The sequence below is a fragment of the Rhincodon typus genome, chromosome 9, assembly GCF_021869965.1.
Source record: "Rhincodon typus isolate 14 chromosome 9, sRhiTyp1.1, whole genome shotgun sequence".
NCBI classification, from domain to species: Eukaryota; Metazoa; Chordata; class Chondrichthyes; order Orectolobiformes; family Rhincodontidae; genus Rhincodon; species Rhincodon typus.
This window is the reverse complement of record NC_063340.1, coordinates 70,154,952-70,171,638: the sequence shown is the minus strand read 5'-3', so window position 1 is coordinate 70,171,638 and position 16,687 is coordinate 70,154,952. Positions and strand designations below refer to the sequence as shown.

The 16,687-nt window shown below is 40.5% G+C and overlaps 1 protein-coding gene across 1 annotated transcript in view; it reads left to right on the top strand.

Moving 5' to 3' along the window:
• LOC109938368 (ALK tyrosine kinase receptor-like) overlaps positions 1 to 16,687 on the top strand; it is a 532,290-nt gene that overhangs the window by 413,065 nt on the left and 102,538 nt on the right. The window contains exon 12 of the mRNA XM_048601345.1: positions 5,471 to 5,615. Within this exon, the coding sequence (XP_048457302.1) occupies positions 5,471 to 5,615 (145 nt within the window). The remainder of the gene's footprint in view (positions 1 to 5,470; positions 5,616 to 16,687) is intronic.

Here is a 16,687-nt window from a genome sequence, read left to right as displayed (position 1 = left end):
ATGATATGTTATTTTTAATGCCACGTTCTATTTCATGGAGGGTTCTGTAAATATTAGAGAATAGTGACAAATGTTTCCTTTCTTCTCAGACAGAGAACATGTTTGACTCTACATTTGCACTAAACTATGTAATTCCAGTTGTCTTAATCAGGAAACAGGAGAATCATAAAAGCTAGTGTGTAAGAGTAGGGCAAGTGCTAGAGAATTAGAATGCCTGGCACAGATCCATATTGTCAGAACTATGGCACTTTACTGCTGACTTTACTGCTGAGGCTCGTTAGAAAAGCCTAAACCGTTCTTCCTGATAAGAAGTGTTATTACAAGTGATTTAAATGAAGCTATTGCAGCTTTCAGATCTTCAAGTGATATTCTCTTGGGTTTAGTGTTACTGATCACTCCTACTTCCCGTATACTCCAAAAACAACTTCTGCCACTGGTATCGAATTATGCAATATAATGACACAAGGACTGTAACAATGAGATCCTTCCTTGCTTGAACTGGGTAAAGTCAGAAATCACACAACACCAGGTTATAGTCCAACAGGTTTATTTGAAATCACAAGGTTTCGGAGCCTCAGTCCTTCGTCAGCTGTTAGTGAGAGAGGTAGTATCAGACACAGAATTTGTAAGTAAAAGATCGAAGGTTTACACCATTGATGAGGATGTATTAAACAAACCTAAGATGCTGTTAAATCTTTAATCAGTTAGAAGGTTTTAATTGATTAAGACTATAACCTGATGTCCTAAGATTTCTGACTTTGTCCACCCAAATCCAACACCGGCACCCCCACATTATGAGGTGGGTAAGACCATACACCATAAGATGTAGGAGCACAAATCGGCCAACCGGTTAATCTAGTCTTCTCTGCAACTTAATGATGATCCTCAGTTCCATTTTCCTGCCTTTCCTCAAAACCCTTGATCCCCTTACTGAAGAAAAACCTGTCTATCTCACATTGAATATTTTTAACACTCAGCCTTGATAGTTGTCTACCATAAAGAACACAGCGGATCCACCATCTTCTGAGAGAAGGAACTCCTCATCATCTTTAACAGGTTTTAATGGGTGACCCCTTACTCTGAGATTATGCTCTCTGGTCCAGCACTCCTCCAAAAGCAATGATTGTCTCAAGTTCTCTAAGAATCTTGTATGTTTCAGTAAAGTCCCATCTAATTCTTCTAAGATCCAATGAGTACAAGACCAACTTACTGAACCTCTTACAATCATAGAGTCATAGAGCCTGGAAACAGATCCTTCAGACCAACCAGTCCATGCTAAACATAATCCCAAACTAAACTAGTCCCATTTGCCTGCTCCAGGCCCATATCCCTCCAAACCTTTCTTATTCATGTACTTATCCAAATGTCTTTTAAATGTTGTAATTGTACACACATCCACCACTTCCTCAGGAAGTTCATTCCACACTCAAACCACCCTCTTCTATATCCAGATTCAATCCAGTGAACTTCACCAAACTGCCTTCAAAGCCAATTTGTCTTTCCTTAGATAAGGGACCAAAAATTGTCCACAGTATTCCAGCTGTAGTCTGCCTTATACAGTTTTAGCAAGACCACTCCATGGTTATACTCCATTCATGTTGAAATAAAGGCCCCATCCTGTTTGCCTTCCTTATCACCCACTAAACATGTGATTCATGCATGAGGACCCCAAATCTCTCCATGCTGCAGCTTTCTACAGTCTTTCTCCACTTAAATAATATTCACCTCTTCTATTCTTCCTGCTAAGGTGCACAACCTCAAGTTCTTCCGCATTATATTTCATCTGCCATGTTTTTGACTACTGACTTAACTTGCCTATATCCCTCTGCAGTTTCTTTGTGTCATCTTCACCAGTTGCCTTCCCACTTACGTTTGTGTCCTCCTCAAACTTGGCAATAGTACATTCACTTCTGTCATCCAAGTCAATAATGTATTATGATGACCCCAGCTAATGTTATAACAGACAAGTCAGATCCCAGAAAGGAACTCAATTTGATAAATAATACTTTTATTAGCTATGATTTTAATGAAGTGATCTCTTGCTGAAACGTAAGCATGAAATGCTGCAGATTTTGTTTTAACAATAAAGCAGATGTTTATACCAATAAAAAGAATAATCTGAATTATCTATTTATAACACAAACTCAAAGGTTTTAAACACACAGAAGAAGTATAATCCTATTAATCCCAAAATACTTCTTTATAAATTGCAAAGAAATAAAATAGTTTAAATATATTTCCCAAAACACTACTCCAGGTAAAGTTCCCAAAAACGCCATTCGTAAAATACTTCCAATGGTATCCCTGTATTTAACAGCTTGGTTGGTTTAAGTCACTTGGGGCTTCAGTTGTTAAACTGAAACTGCAATTGCTTCTTCATGGAACTATCCTACACTTCAGCTTCATTGAACTTCCAGGTCTTCGTCCAATCTGAACCAACACTAAGTCTTCACTCCAAGGACCTGACCCAGTATGTCCTTTTCTTCTCAAAAGCACTGCTCTGAACAACCATCCTGTTCCAAGATCTTCACAGGGACTAATACACTACCCAAATGTAAAAACAAAACTAAAAGTCTCTGATCATGGATATTTCCCCTCACCTTAAAAAAACAGATTCCAAATTCTCCAAGAAACCTTTGAGCCCCAATTATTTATCATGCTTGCTCAAAACAATCTGAAGTGAACAGAAGTCCTTTAGTGTACAAATGCATTCACCCTACAGCCAAGCTTCAAAATTGTTCTTACTTACAAATTAACAAAAACTTCAGACACGCAGAAAAATCCGTCGGTTATAAATGCAAAAACCAGACCGAAACTAGTATCATTAAAATTATTTAAAAAGTCAGTGCAGGGAAGGGTACAGAATTGGCTATGGACAGAAAACAGAATGAGTGGTGAATAATTATTTTTCAGACTTGTTCGAGCTATACATTAACATTTCTCTGCAATGGTATTAGGCCACTTTTTTTGATGTACATTAATGACTAAGACTCTATTAAACAAGGCACAATTTCAAAATTTGTATATGACACAGAAGTTCGAAATGTAGCAAAATCATGAGGAGTGTGGGGGAACATAGAATGGAAAATGGGAAGTAATATGCAAGTTGCTAGGACCAACGGTGAGATATTTTGATAAAAGAATGAGGGAAGACAGTAGATTTAGATTTAGATTTTATTGCCACATGTATTCAGGTGCAGGGGCACAGGAGTACAGTGAAAAGTATGCAATGTTGTAATTCACAGCGCCACCTTAGGTACAAACTCTTAGCTACAAAGTTAAATAAAAAGTTAAAAAGTTCATCACCGTAGTTCGTCTTAGTATAAAGTAGAAAAGAATGCAGAAATAAAGTTTGAAGTTAAACATTGAGTAGTCTTTCTCTAAGCCATGAGCTTACAGATGCTCCACGCTGGACTTAATCTCCCCTGAGCCAGGCATGTTTTTCACTAAAACTTGTCTAAGTTCTGCCCAGGCTCACCAGCCGCTACTCCGCCAACTGCCATTTGGCCACTGACCGCCATGCAGGCTCATGCTGGGTCCCTGTACCATACTCTGTTGCCACTGCTGCCTCCATGGCTGAACTCTCTCCAGAAGGTTTAAAATTAAATATGAGAAAAAGAAAAAAAAGGAAAAAAACAAGATAAGCAGGAAAAAAAGCAGACGGAATGGCCGAGGCCCAGGCTCAACAGCCCAGACGCCGCCTACTCTGCCTCTGTACCTTGGATGAGTGTGAGCTAAATGGTACAATTTTAAAAGGAATGTGAGAACAGAGGCCTGAAATGTACACAGATCTTTGCAGGTCGCACCAAAGTTATGAAGTCTGCTGAGAATTATGGGATCGTTGCTTAATTAATTGAGACATGGGACCAGTAAAATGTGAACAGAGTAGATTAGAATAGCAATTTATTGTCAGTTGTATTTATGAAAATGCAGTGAGATGTGTATAAGTCACCACAACTTGATACCTTTTAATTACAGAAGTTATTAGAAGAAATAATTCAGACAAAGTTAGGACAAAGTTCATTTTTTGTTCTCTCTTATGGCAATCTGGGTTTATGGTGCGGCTACAGGATGCCACCACCGAAGCCACCCCTGCAAGGTGTTCTGGACTGGACCAACCACACTGCCACCGCCAAAGTCGACATTGAGGCCACTGCATTGTCGCAGTAGCAAGGAGGGACAGACTGGACCCACCAAGCTGTCAACGCTGAAGCCATTGCCACTTCAGTCACCGCTCAAAACTGCCACATTGTTGCCATAGTGACGAGGAACGAACCAGAACCACCATGCTGCCACTGCTATATCCATCGCTGAACCCGCCGCACCACCACCAGCAGGAATGGACCAGACCCCACCAGTGATGACATCTTAGATAAAGCCGTGGCCACTCTGGCCATGAAGAGCAGAAATCTGGATCCACCACATTGCTGATGCTGCCGCAGATCCTCACCTTCCCCCTTCGCAGCCACAGAAAAGATGAAGTTTGAGAGAAACAAAACAAAAGAACAAAGAAGAATGTGGCCAGCCAGGTGAGCAGGAGCGTATGGGCATGCAGCCCGAACACTTCCTACCTTGCCAGCACCGCCATCTTAATAATGGGTCAAGCCATTTTGCAGTTTGCAAAATATGAGACGATTTCCAATACCAATTCCTCCATATTTTCAATTCAGAAGGTCATGGGTGGCTGGGATAGGGATTTGCAAATCTTGACATAGTGTGAGAACTGTGTGGAGGTGCAAGTGGGCTGGGTGTGGTGGAGATGGAGAAAATTCAAATTTCCTTTAGGTTTTACAATGGTTTTCCCAATATCAGTGGACGTCTTTGCAGAGTCACAACCCAATGTCTTCCTGGCCACGAATAGACCATGTGAAATTGTTGCAAACTTGGGAAGGGAGAGGTGATCTTATTGTTCTCAAACTCTGAAAGATTTCAGATTCCCTGACCCCATTTCTACCTCTGCTCTGGCCATGCGTATAAAAGCAAAACATAGAATATAAAAAGAAGTTATGCCAAGATCCCTAAAAGAACCTGACAGGACTTAGTCAGAGTATTGTTTTTCATTGTGGGAACCACACTTCAGGAAGGAGGCAAAGCCTTAGAGAGAGTGCAGGGAAGATTTACTAGAATGGAACCAGAGATTCTGTTCAAAATTATGAATTATTCAAATTATGGTTTTGATAAACTTAACTGAAAGATTATAGGAGTTTTGAGGACAATTACTCACATCCAGAGGGTGATGCGGGTCTGGGACAACTGTGGGAAAGAGCAGTAGAGGCAGAAACCCTCACCGCATTTAGCAAGATTCTTCGATATGTTCCATAATCTACTGAGCTACAAGCCAAGAACTGAAAAGTAGAATTAGGCTGTAAAACTCATTTTAGGCTGGCACACACATGATAAGCTGAATGGTCTCCTGTTTTGTAAATTGCCTCATTTAATTGTGCTTGTATTGTGCTTGCATCCTTAACAGATGGATAATGGAGAACCAATACCACTGCTGATAGCAGCGGGTGGAGGTGGCAAAGCCTATCTGAGTAAAGATGCCGGTTTCCCAGAAGAGATGCTAGAAACGGATTCCTCTGTTCTGGGTGTGAATGGGAGGTCGGGTGCTGCCGGTGAGTTAGATCCTTAAACAGCTTCTTTTGGTGTTCTATTTTTGTATCAATTGCAAATTTTGTTACCATTGTCCTATACCATATATTTCAGAAGGGAATTTATATTGACGACTTGAATGCTACAATGCGCTCATAAACCTGAAACACCAGGACCTCTCGGCAGCCATCCCTTTAAGAAAACAAAAGAAATCAAGTATATAATTTTTTTTCGTTTTTATAGAAAAAGACAAGCATTAAACAAAGACAGGGGTATCCTTGTTTATATTTTGACTTTCTCCCATATTGGCCCATGCATGTCACCCAATTAAGAGTAAAAATTATAATTTAATCACAAGTATAAAACTGGATTCTGTTTTTCTCTTTATAGTTATTCCAACAACTGGAATATTCTTGACTTTAACTCAATGCACCTGAATCAATTCCACTAAGATGTTGCTTCTGAATGAAATCAGCCACAAAGAGTAGAAGGCTTGGATTTTCATTTTCTCTAAATTTGTGTTTGCCTTAGGTTTCACAGGCATTTACCACAAGTCACAACATTACTCAAGTAATCGTTTTTCATGAACAAACAATGAAAGGCACTACCTTTGTACGTAATCCTGTCCCTACTCAATGTCCCCATAGATTCACTTTTTATCAAAAGTTAGAATTTGAAGGGGGACAAATTTGTTTGCCTTTTTTCGCTCCCTTTAATGCAAGCCCCTCTAACTTTTGTTTACATGGGCCTTAGGCTCAATTGAAGAAGTGTTTCACTTGTTATCAAAGGACTTGCTGAAATGTTCTTATATTGTGGGGATAACATGACCTTGCAAAGCAATCACACTGTAAAGTTCCTTAATTTATGAAGCCTCAAATCCTTCAGCCTTTAGCTTTATTGATCTCCTTATAATTACTTCAAGTAGATTGCTGACACATTGGTGTTGTATCCCATTTCACCAATTCACATCCAATTTAGAATGTCACAAACAGTCTCTCTACAAACTACTCTTCAGATATTATCTTTGATATGCCATTAACACTGGAAATCACAGGTAATTTAACTAAAACTACCACAGCATAATATTTATGTTTTATTGTCTCAAATACAATTTGTAGATGTTACTTAAGATGACTTAAAGTAATGTGTAATCTATGTAACTAATCAGCTCTTAGTCAATGGCCTCGGTATAAACTCAGCTCTGTCTTTCATTCTGTGAATGATTGCAGTGGACCATTGAGATGACAAATTAGAACAATGAACCCTGAACCAGGTGACCTGGACATAAATTAGAGAACCTGCTGATTTTTCAGCGCTGTTTTCACCACATTACAGTGTTGCTAATTGCAACTAGCCACAGTGTAATGCAGATGATGAGTGATTAGTTGCTGGAAGCTTGGGAGAATTGAAATAAGATCATAGTTTTGATATCAGGTGACCACAAAGCAGCATTAGAAAAGGTTGTGTAATTATTGAGATTCTAATTGAATCAGGGAAAGAAGGCCATTAGACGCAGCAAGTACACACCTTTCCTATAGACGAAATTCATTGCCCCACCTTCTTGGCACATCCTTCAATGCCTTTACTTTTAAATAGCCTCTTGTATCCATTTATACCATTTGTTTCGATAGCTTATGCTGATAACTTACTTACTCCACAAACTCAAACTTCTCAATGCAAAAACTGTTATTCTTTGTTTTCTTTCTTATTTATTTCTTACCAATTTATAACTTGTGTTTGTTGGATTAACATACTAAGCTATGTAGGAATGTAAGCTGTCAGGAGAATACAAAGAGGCTAAAAACATACAGACAGTTTATGCAAGTGGAGAACAGGCAAGCAAACTGAGTTTAAGCTAAAGTGTGAGCTTATTCACTTTGGTAATAAGAATGGAAAGACAGAATGTGTTCTAAAAGAATTGGAATTTTTAATTGTTGATGTGCAGAATGATTTTCCTTTTATTTGTACAAAGGGCACTTAGAAGTAGGTTGGAGTCACAATTGAAGGTAGATGCACCAAAAATTTCATAACTGTCATATGAATTCAGTGCCAGGATCTTGATCACAAATCATTTTTGGAGAGGTCAGATCAAGTTCAGATTGACTTCCAGTTGACAAGTAGCAGGTTGCTAATTTATGGCAATTAAGCCTCCTTGTTATCTAAAAACAGTGTGGCAAGGGCTTTTGTGGCACAATGGTAGTATCTCCACTCCTGAGCCAGGAGGCCTCGGTTCAAGCTCCATCTGTTCTAGAGGTGTGTAATAATATCTCTGAACATATTGATTAGAAAAACAGGTTAAATTAAGAATAATTGTAAAGATCCAAGAACAGTGCCTATTCTCCAGATATTTTAAAGTAGTAGGGCTGTTGTGATGCTGTGGTACTGTCCCTACCTACGTCATAACATCTCTGAATAGGTTGATCAAAAAATATCTGCTCAAAGTTAGTGTATCCTCTACTACTAATTACTCAAAACAAAAACAAAGGAGCATTGGTGGCACTATCTACCTCAAATAACTTCTTTCCCAGTACCATATCCTGGTGGAGGTTGCAAGTACCACAAGGTGCCAGCAGTGCCCATCTGGGACACACCTTAACATGAAGGATCCTTCACCAACAGCAGGGCCACCAGGCCCTAGCTGCAGACACTTGTGAAGCATGCTCGCGCTCTCCATCGCCAATCGCCAGCAGCCAGCTCAGCCAATGGGATTGCTGATGTGTCAGTGTTGGAGCATATCCCTTTAACCCTTTACTTATTTTCCTCATTGGACAACAAAGCACATTCCCCTTGCATTAACTGGTTTGGCCGATTTAGGACAGACGTGTCTGGAAATCCCAGAACTGGCCCCAACTTTAGCTTCGCGACCTGGAAAGAAAATTCCAGTCAGAAAGGTAACGAGAAAGTACAGCAAGCAACAAAAAGAAAGAATTGTTTTGATCTAATGATGTTTTTTCCCCAGTCTTAAAGTGCATCTGTACTGTTTTGCAAAGTATGCACTTGTAATGTAGGAAATATAGCAGTCATTTTGTGGAAGCAGAGCATTGACTATTTTGAGGCAGAGGTAGATAGATTCATTATGAGCAAGAGAGTGAATAGTTATAGGGGTTAGGTGTGAATGTGGTGTTGAGGTTGCACTCAGATCAAGGTAAAGGTTAAGTCATCATAGTCCCACTCTGTCATTAGACAGAGAGAGAGAACTATTGGTGGTGTAACCTGAGGGTCACCACACCTCAGGCAAGGGGGAAAGGTAACGTCAGTTGGTGCTGGAATTGAACCCAGGCTGTTTGGCACCGTTGCACATCACAAACTAGCCATCCAATTGAGCTAAGCAACCCTTAACCTGTGACTGCATTGAATAGCAGAGCAAACATGAGTGGTGGAGTATCCTGTTTCTAATTCATTTATTTGTGCAAATAAGAATGCAATAATGACCAGATAATCTGTGTTTTAAGATGTCTATTGAGGGACAAGCATTAATTAAGATAGTGGGATAAACTCCCTACTCTTCTTTTAAAGAGTGCAATGGGATCTGAAAGGACAGACAAAGCCTTGATTTAATATTTCCTTTGATTTAATGTCTCACCTTGAACAATCCGTTAGTTGTATGAGAATGTCAATTGCTACAAATCTTAAACCCAAAACCATCTGATTCGTGTATGTCGTGTGTGCAACAATTAAGTTATGTATGACACATAAAAGCAAGTTGGAATGTAGCCTTTATTGCAAGGGACTCGAGTTTAAGGACAAGGTAGTCTTTCTATAATTATATAGGGTTTTGGTGAGACGACATCTAAAGTACTGTGCACTATTTTGGTCTCCATTCAAGAGGTGATAGAAAAGAGAAATGTAGCTGAAATCAGGGATAGGATATTCAGGGGAATAGACACTGTTCTTTGTGGTCAGGACCAAAAGTCCCAAAGGCTGTGCTGCTTGCCTGGTATCTGGCTTCTTGATATCTCATCTGGGCTACAAAGGAACTTGGAGTGGAATGGGAAAGATCCAGCTGTTGTGATCCACATAGGTACCAATGATATAGGTAGAGAGAGCAAAAATGTTCTGCGAGGGAGTATGAGCAGCCAGGGGGGCTAAATTAAAAAGCATAAAGGCAATAAACTCTGGATCACTACCTGAGCTAATTGGCGCAGGATCAACAAGATTAAAGCGGTAAATGTGTGCCTCAAAGATTGGTGTGGGAGAAATGGTTTCGAACTCATGGAACTTTGGCACCAGTACTGGTGAAGGAGGGAGCTGTTCCAATAGGATAGGTTCAACTTGAATTGATTGATTGCTTGATTGATTTGGTTTATTGTCACATGTACCTAATTATAATAAAAAGCTCTGTTTGCAAGCAGTACAGGCAGATCATAGTAAGCAAGGACATATGAATCATAGGGTGAAAAAAACTCAGACAGAGTAAGGAACAGACATAGAATTTAAGTTTAAAAGTGTAGAATAGTAATAAGGAATATTAGAGTTAGGTCTGCTGTAGGGAGCCTGCAAGGAGTTGCCTAGTGTTGGTGCTATCTTGTTTCTATCGGGGGGACAATCACACTGGGGGACCAGAGTCCTGGCAAATTAGCACTGTTAATAAGGCTTTAAACTATGTAGTGTGTGTGTGTGTTTGTGTGTGTGTGTCGGGGGGTGCAGTGGGTTGCATGGAAAGCTATGAAAAAGAATGAGGGTAAGCTAACAAGTAATTTAGAAAAAAGTTGCAAGAGTTCTTTTTAGATATAAATAAGTGACAGAAAAGCAAGAGTGGACATTGGACCACTGGAAACTGAGGCTGGAGAAGTAATAATGGGCGACAAAGAAATGGCAGAGGAAGACACCAGTAGTATACCAGAACTTTTAAAGAGATGGGGCAAAGGTGAATATAGTGGCCATCACTAAGGATAAGTTGCTGGAAAGCTGAAAGGTCTGAAAATGGATACATCACTGGACCAGATAGTCTACCATTCCAGGATTCAGAAGGAAACAGCTGAGAAGATTGTGGAGGCATTGGTGGCGATCTTTCAAGAGTCACTGGAATCAGGGAGTGTCCTGGAGGACTGGAAAATGGTGAACGTAAAGCATGCCTGTTTAAGAAGGAAGGGAGGCAGAAGATAGGAAATTATAGGCCGGTGAACCTGACCTCTGTCATTAGTAAGATTTTTACAGTCCATTATTAAGGATGAGATTGTGGAGTGCTTGGAAGTGCTTGATAAAACAGGGCTAAGTCAGCACAGCTTCATCGAGGGGAGATCATGCCTGACAAATCTATTAGAATTCTATGAGGAGATAACAAACAAGTTAGACAAAGAGAGACAAGTGGACATGATCTATTTGGAAGGCCTTTGACAAGGTGCTGCTCAGGAAGCTTCTAAATGAGAACTAGCTCCGCAGTGTTAGGGTCAAGGTACTGGAATGGATGCAGGATTGGCTGATCGGCAAAAGGTAGAGCATGGAGATGGAGGGATCTTTTTCAGGATGGCACCTGGCAACTAATGGAGTTCCACAGGGGTCAGTGTTGGGACTACAATTATTCACATCATACATAAACAATCTGGGCAAAGGGACTGAGAGTATTGTTGCTCAGTTTGAAAAAGACACAAAGATAGGTAGAGGGACACATAATGTTGAGGAAGCAGGGAGGCTGCAGAAGAACTTGGAAACAAACTGGGAGAGTGGGCACAGAAGTTGCGGATGGAATACAATGTGGGAAAATGTGAGGTTATGCACTTTGGTAGGAGGAATACAGGCGTAGACCATTTTCTAAATGGAGATAGGCTTCAGAAATGGGGAAAGGCTTAGGGTGGCATAGCAGCACTGTGGTTAGGGACCCAGGTACAATTCCAGCCTTGAGTGACTCTCTGTGTGGAGTTTGCATGTTCTCCCTGTGTCTGCGTAGGTTTTCTTCAGGTGCTCCGTTTTCCTCCCACAGTCCAAAGATGTGTAGGTTGGGGATTGCTCATGGTAAATTGTCCCATAGTGTCCAGGGATTTGCAGGCTAGGTGAATTATCCATGGTAAGAATAAAATGGACAGGTTTACAGGGATTGGGTGGGATGTTCTTCGGAGGATCGGTGCAGACTCATTGGGCCAAATGGCTTCCTTCTGCACAGTAGAGATTTAATGGTTTATGATTCTATAAAATCTGAAGCACAAATGGACTTAGGAGTCCAAGTTCAGTATTCTCTTAAGGTTGACATGCACGTTCACTTGGCAGTTAGGAAGGCAAATCCAATGTTAGCATTCATTGCAAGTGGGCTAGAATACAAGAGCAGAAATGTACTGCTGAGGCTGTATAAGGCTGTAGTCAGACTGCATTCGGAATATTATGAGTAGTTTTGAACCCCAGATCCAAGTAAGGCTGTGCTGGTATTGGAGGAGTTCCAGAGGAGGTTTACAAGTATGATTCCGGGATTCAGGGCTTGTCATATGAGGACGGTTGAAGACTCTGAGTCTGTACTAGATGGAGTTTAGAAGGATGAGGGGGGATCTGATTGAAATTTACAGGATACTGAGAGGCCTAGAAAAAGTGGATACGGAGAAGATGTTTCCATTAGTTGGAGAGACTAGGACCTGAGGGCACAGCCTCAGAGTGAAGGGATAACCATTTGGAAATGAAATGAGGAGGAATTTCTTCAGCCAGAGGGTGGTTAATCAATGGAACTTAATACCACAGAAGGCCGTGGAAGTCAACTCACTTGTGTGTATTTAAGACAGAAATAGATACGTTCTTGATTGGTAAAGGGTTTGAAGGTTACAGAAAGAAGGCAGGAGAATGGGGTGGAGAAAAATATCAAATGGTGGAGCAGACTCAAGGGACCAACTGGCCTAATTCTGCTTCTATATCTTGTGGTCTTATGGTCATGCCTGAGGAGGATGTACTTGCCTTGGAGACAATACGGCAATGATTTGCTGGATTGCCTCCTGAGATGAAAGGGCTGGCCTACGATGAAGGGCGAAATAATTGGATTTATATTCCCTAGAGTTAGACGAGTGAGAGATGATATAATTGAAACATACAAGTTCTGAAGGGACTTCTCAAGATAGATACTGAGAGGTTATTTCTCCCAACTGAGGAATCTAAAACACAGAGGATAAGTGAGTTAATTGTTTAGGACTGATAAGAACTGAAGTTTCGTCAGTCAGTGCATTGTGAATCTTTGGTATTGTCCATGTCAGAAGATTATGGATGCCCCACTGTTGAGTTTATTTAAGGCTGACATAGTTTGATTTTTTTTGGTTTCTCAGCAAACCAGTGTGGAAGTGAGCAGGAAAATGGAGTTGAGGCACTAGATCAGTCATGATCATATTGAATGGTAGAGAAAGCTTGAAGAGATGCATCGTCTACTTCTGCTCGCATTTCCTTTATCTTTATCGCTTGGTATTAGAACACTTCACTATCATAAAGAATTTGTATGGAAATGTTTTATCAATCACTTCATTCAAAAAAAAAATTTTAAATATGCATGGCATTAAATGCCAGCCAACTAAAAAAAATCAAAATTCCAAAACATGGGAATAAATCAATCATCAATTCACATTTACATTTCAACATATATTTTTCAAACGTTCATAATTCACTGTTTTGCAATGATTCAAGGATTTGCTGTTTTTGAATAGAGATTACCTAATTCCATGCAAAAAATAACATCATGGACAGTGATTTACTGTGACTGAATAATCAATGTCATTTTTTAAAAATAAAATCATTAAACACTGGTGCTGCAGGATTGAATTCCACAATCTCAGAGACACGTCACAGACTAGTGACTATAAGACCAGGTAAGAGGCTAAGAATTGCACTGAGTAATCCACCTCCTGATCTCTCAAAAGCAGTCCACAAAGCACGAGGCAGGAGAGTGATGAATTGCTCCCCAATTGCCAGGATGGGTGCAGCTCCAAAACTCAAGAGGTTTAACACTATCGAGGCAAAAAGCAGCCTGCTTGGTTGATACCTCTCCAACCACCTTATGCATCAATTACCTCCACTACCCAGTGCACAGCACCTGCAGTTTATATGAAGGTGCACTGCAGCACTAGCCAAAGTGTCTCTGCCAGCTTTTTCCTAATCCATGACTATTACTGCACTAGAGGAATCATGGCAGTAAATGGAAACACCATCTGCAAGGATCCCTCCAAGTCATATGTCATCTTAATTTAGAAATATATTTCCATTTGTTCACTGTCACCAGGTCAAAAAACGTGAAACTCCCTCCTCAACAGTACCTACATCATGGAGACCAATTTAAGAAGGTGTCTCATCACCACCTTCTCAAGGACATTTAGGGATCAGCCCCAGCGATGCCCACATACCATGAATTTTGTGTTTTGTTAAATGCCTGTCCTTATTTTGTCCAAAGATGATTAGAAAGAAATTACTATATGAATCCAGGTTGTTTGGACCATCCAGCCTGTGGTGATGTTTACCCTTCATACGAGTATTAGCCCTGGAAATTGGATACATGTCATCATGAACGAGGTGCTGAAATATATCTATCTTCATAACAACCTATGCGGCTGTACACTGATTTTTGGTTAAGCGCGCGAATGATCAGCTTGGCTGGGAGTTTAAGAGCTAGTGCACGTGATACTCCAAAGCTTCCTGGTAATCCTACAGAATACCTGCATCCTCTCCCCCCGTTTTGTTCCTCTAAGCAACCAAAGGTTTGCAGAGATGGGAGAAAAGCCTCTTTAAAAATATTCTCGCCATCTACTTTCACATAATGATTCTGAATTTCACAGTAGTAGATAATATCAGCTCTTGAACCCTTATTTCTTCAGTCGACCTTCACTGTGCTCTTTATGCCCAGTGAGGAGCAGCTCCATGACATCATCACAAGGTTGCTCCAGAGTCTGACACAACATATAGAATAGATAGCCTTCCTGCCTGGAGGACAATTGAGAGGGTAACCAATAAGGGCAACTAATAATAAAGCCTCACTCCTCCACTACTGATACTCAACCAGCAGCCTGAGGGGCCCAGTGGGACAACCAGCAGAAAACCTCTGATGCTTAGGCCTGGAGTCTGGTAGGTGGAGCTCTCTTTGCAGCCACACAGGCACTCAGCAGCAAGAAGCAATTGACCTGGAGTAAGGTCCGCCTTCCTTTCCTTTCTATCTCAGTACATGTGACAACAATAAATCAAACTCATCAAACTCAAACTCAAATTGAACCTCCACCTCTCCTCAAGGCATTCTGCCCTCTGTAGCCCCAGGTGACCAGTCCCACTCACCTTTCTTCTCCTGCTCCATCATCAAATCCTTGTTTTAGGTTACAATGCAATATATGTACCAGCAGCGGACACCACTGTTGGTGGCACTGCTAATATGGGATAGCCACCAACCTCTGACTGGCTGGTAGCTCCTCAGGGTGGGAGAACCAACCACACCAGGATTTCAAAGGGAAAATACCTCTCAGAGGAACCAGAACCCTGGCAGTACAAAGATAATACCTGACTGGGGCCTAATCCCATCAAGCCATACAAAATTGCCTGCAAGCTGTTTTCAATGGCAATCCATTAAATTCCATCCCTAATGTAGGTAAGCTATTGAATCTTTGCAATTATTCTGGATGACTTTAATGCAATAATATCATTGAAAGCTTCTTGGAACTTGAGACATGCGAGGCTGAACACTGGACTAGTGCAAACTGTTAACATTTATTGTCCATATGCATAAACCTAGTGGAGCAATTATGGGTTTCTGTGAGAAGAAAGAACATTATTCTGTGAATTTTGTGTTTTGGCAATAAAAGAAAACAAGTATTACTCCACTCACTTCATGCTGTTAACCTTCTCTAAGCACTGATCAAATCTTTAATTTCATTCAGGCTTAACAATAATTCTGAAATTGCAAAAGAAATTACATCATTCCAAATTTTGACTTTTAACATTTCAAAATAGCCACAGTTTCACAAAAATCCATGACCTTTTAATGGTCCTCATTTGATGAACAACATTTACCCTGCTTCCTATCCTTCCTGTTTCCTGATAATATCAATGGCATTGCTCAAAACTGCTGTACTGATCACATGCACTAAATATAGTTCCAGTCACAGAAATATAAAATCCATTAAGGACAACCAGATCCATTAAGTTAACATGTTGCTTGTACCTCACTGGAGAGTAAGGCTGTTAAAAGAACTTCAATCTCACAACCTCAGGACATCTCAAAATGCTTTCCCACCAGTGAAAGGCTTTTGAAGTGTGGTCTCTCCTTTAATCAAAGAAACATAGCAGCTTATTTGCACTCAGCATTTACACAAACCACAATCAGATAAATGACCAGATAATCTAATGTTGGTGGTGTTTGTCAGATAGATGTTGGCAATGACAGCCTACATTTCTTGGGAAAAAAACATTTGGGAATCCTTTTCATTCAGATTGGGCCTTGATTTAATTGGCTCATCCAAACGCTAAAAACCTGACAGCGTAGCAGTCTTGCAGGAATATCAGTCTGGGTGAGTCATTTAAGTCTGTTGTGAGGCAAAAACCTGTGATTCTCTGACAAGAGACAGAAGCCTTGTTACTGAGCCAGGACTAGCACTATTAAAAATATTCCAGCTGTGGGAGGAAACATGGTTTGATACTCTAACACCTGAAGAAGGAGTGATGCTTCGAAAGCTTGTGTTTTCAAATAAACCCGTTGGACTATAACCTGGTGTCGTGTGATTTCTGACCTTGTCCACCCCAGTCCAACACCAGCACCTCCACATTATGCTTGGTTAGTTTGAGCTCTTAAAACTGAAATCAGTGCTGCTAAATAGAAATATAAAAATTAGTCTGAATATTAGTCAGAGGAGAAACCCGAAATGGATATACATCTGGGACAGAATCAACTTCTACAACTGTGTCTTCATGGTTGAAGATACTTGGCTTGTGAATAGAAGCATCCAAATTAGGAGCAGGAGTAGGATATCAACTGTTTGATGTGATCATTAGTGATCTTATTGTGGTCTCTACTTTCCAGTGTACTCCCATATCATTTTACTCCATTATCAGTCAAAATTATCTCTAACACAGCCTAATAAAAAGAGATAACAAGGTGTATAGCTGGATGAACACAGCAGGCCAGGCTGCATCAGAGGAGCAGGAAAGCTGACGTTTCAGA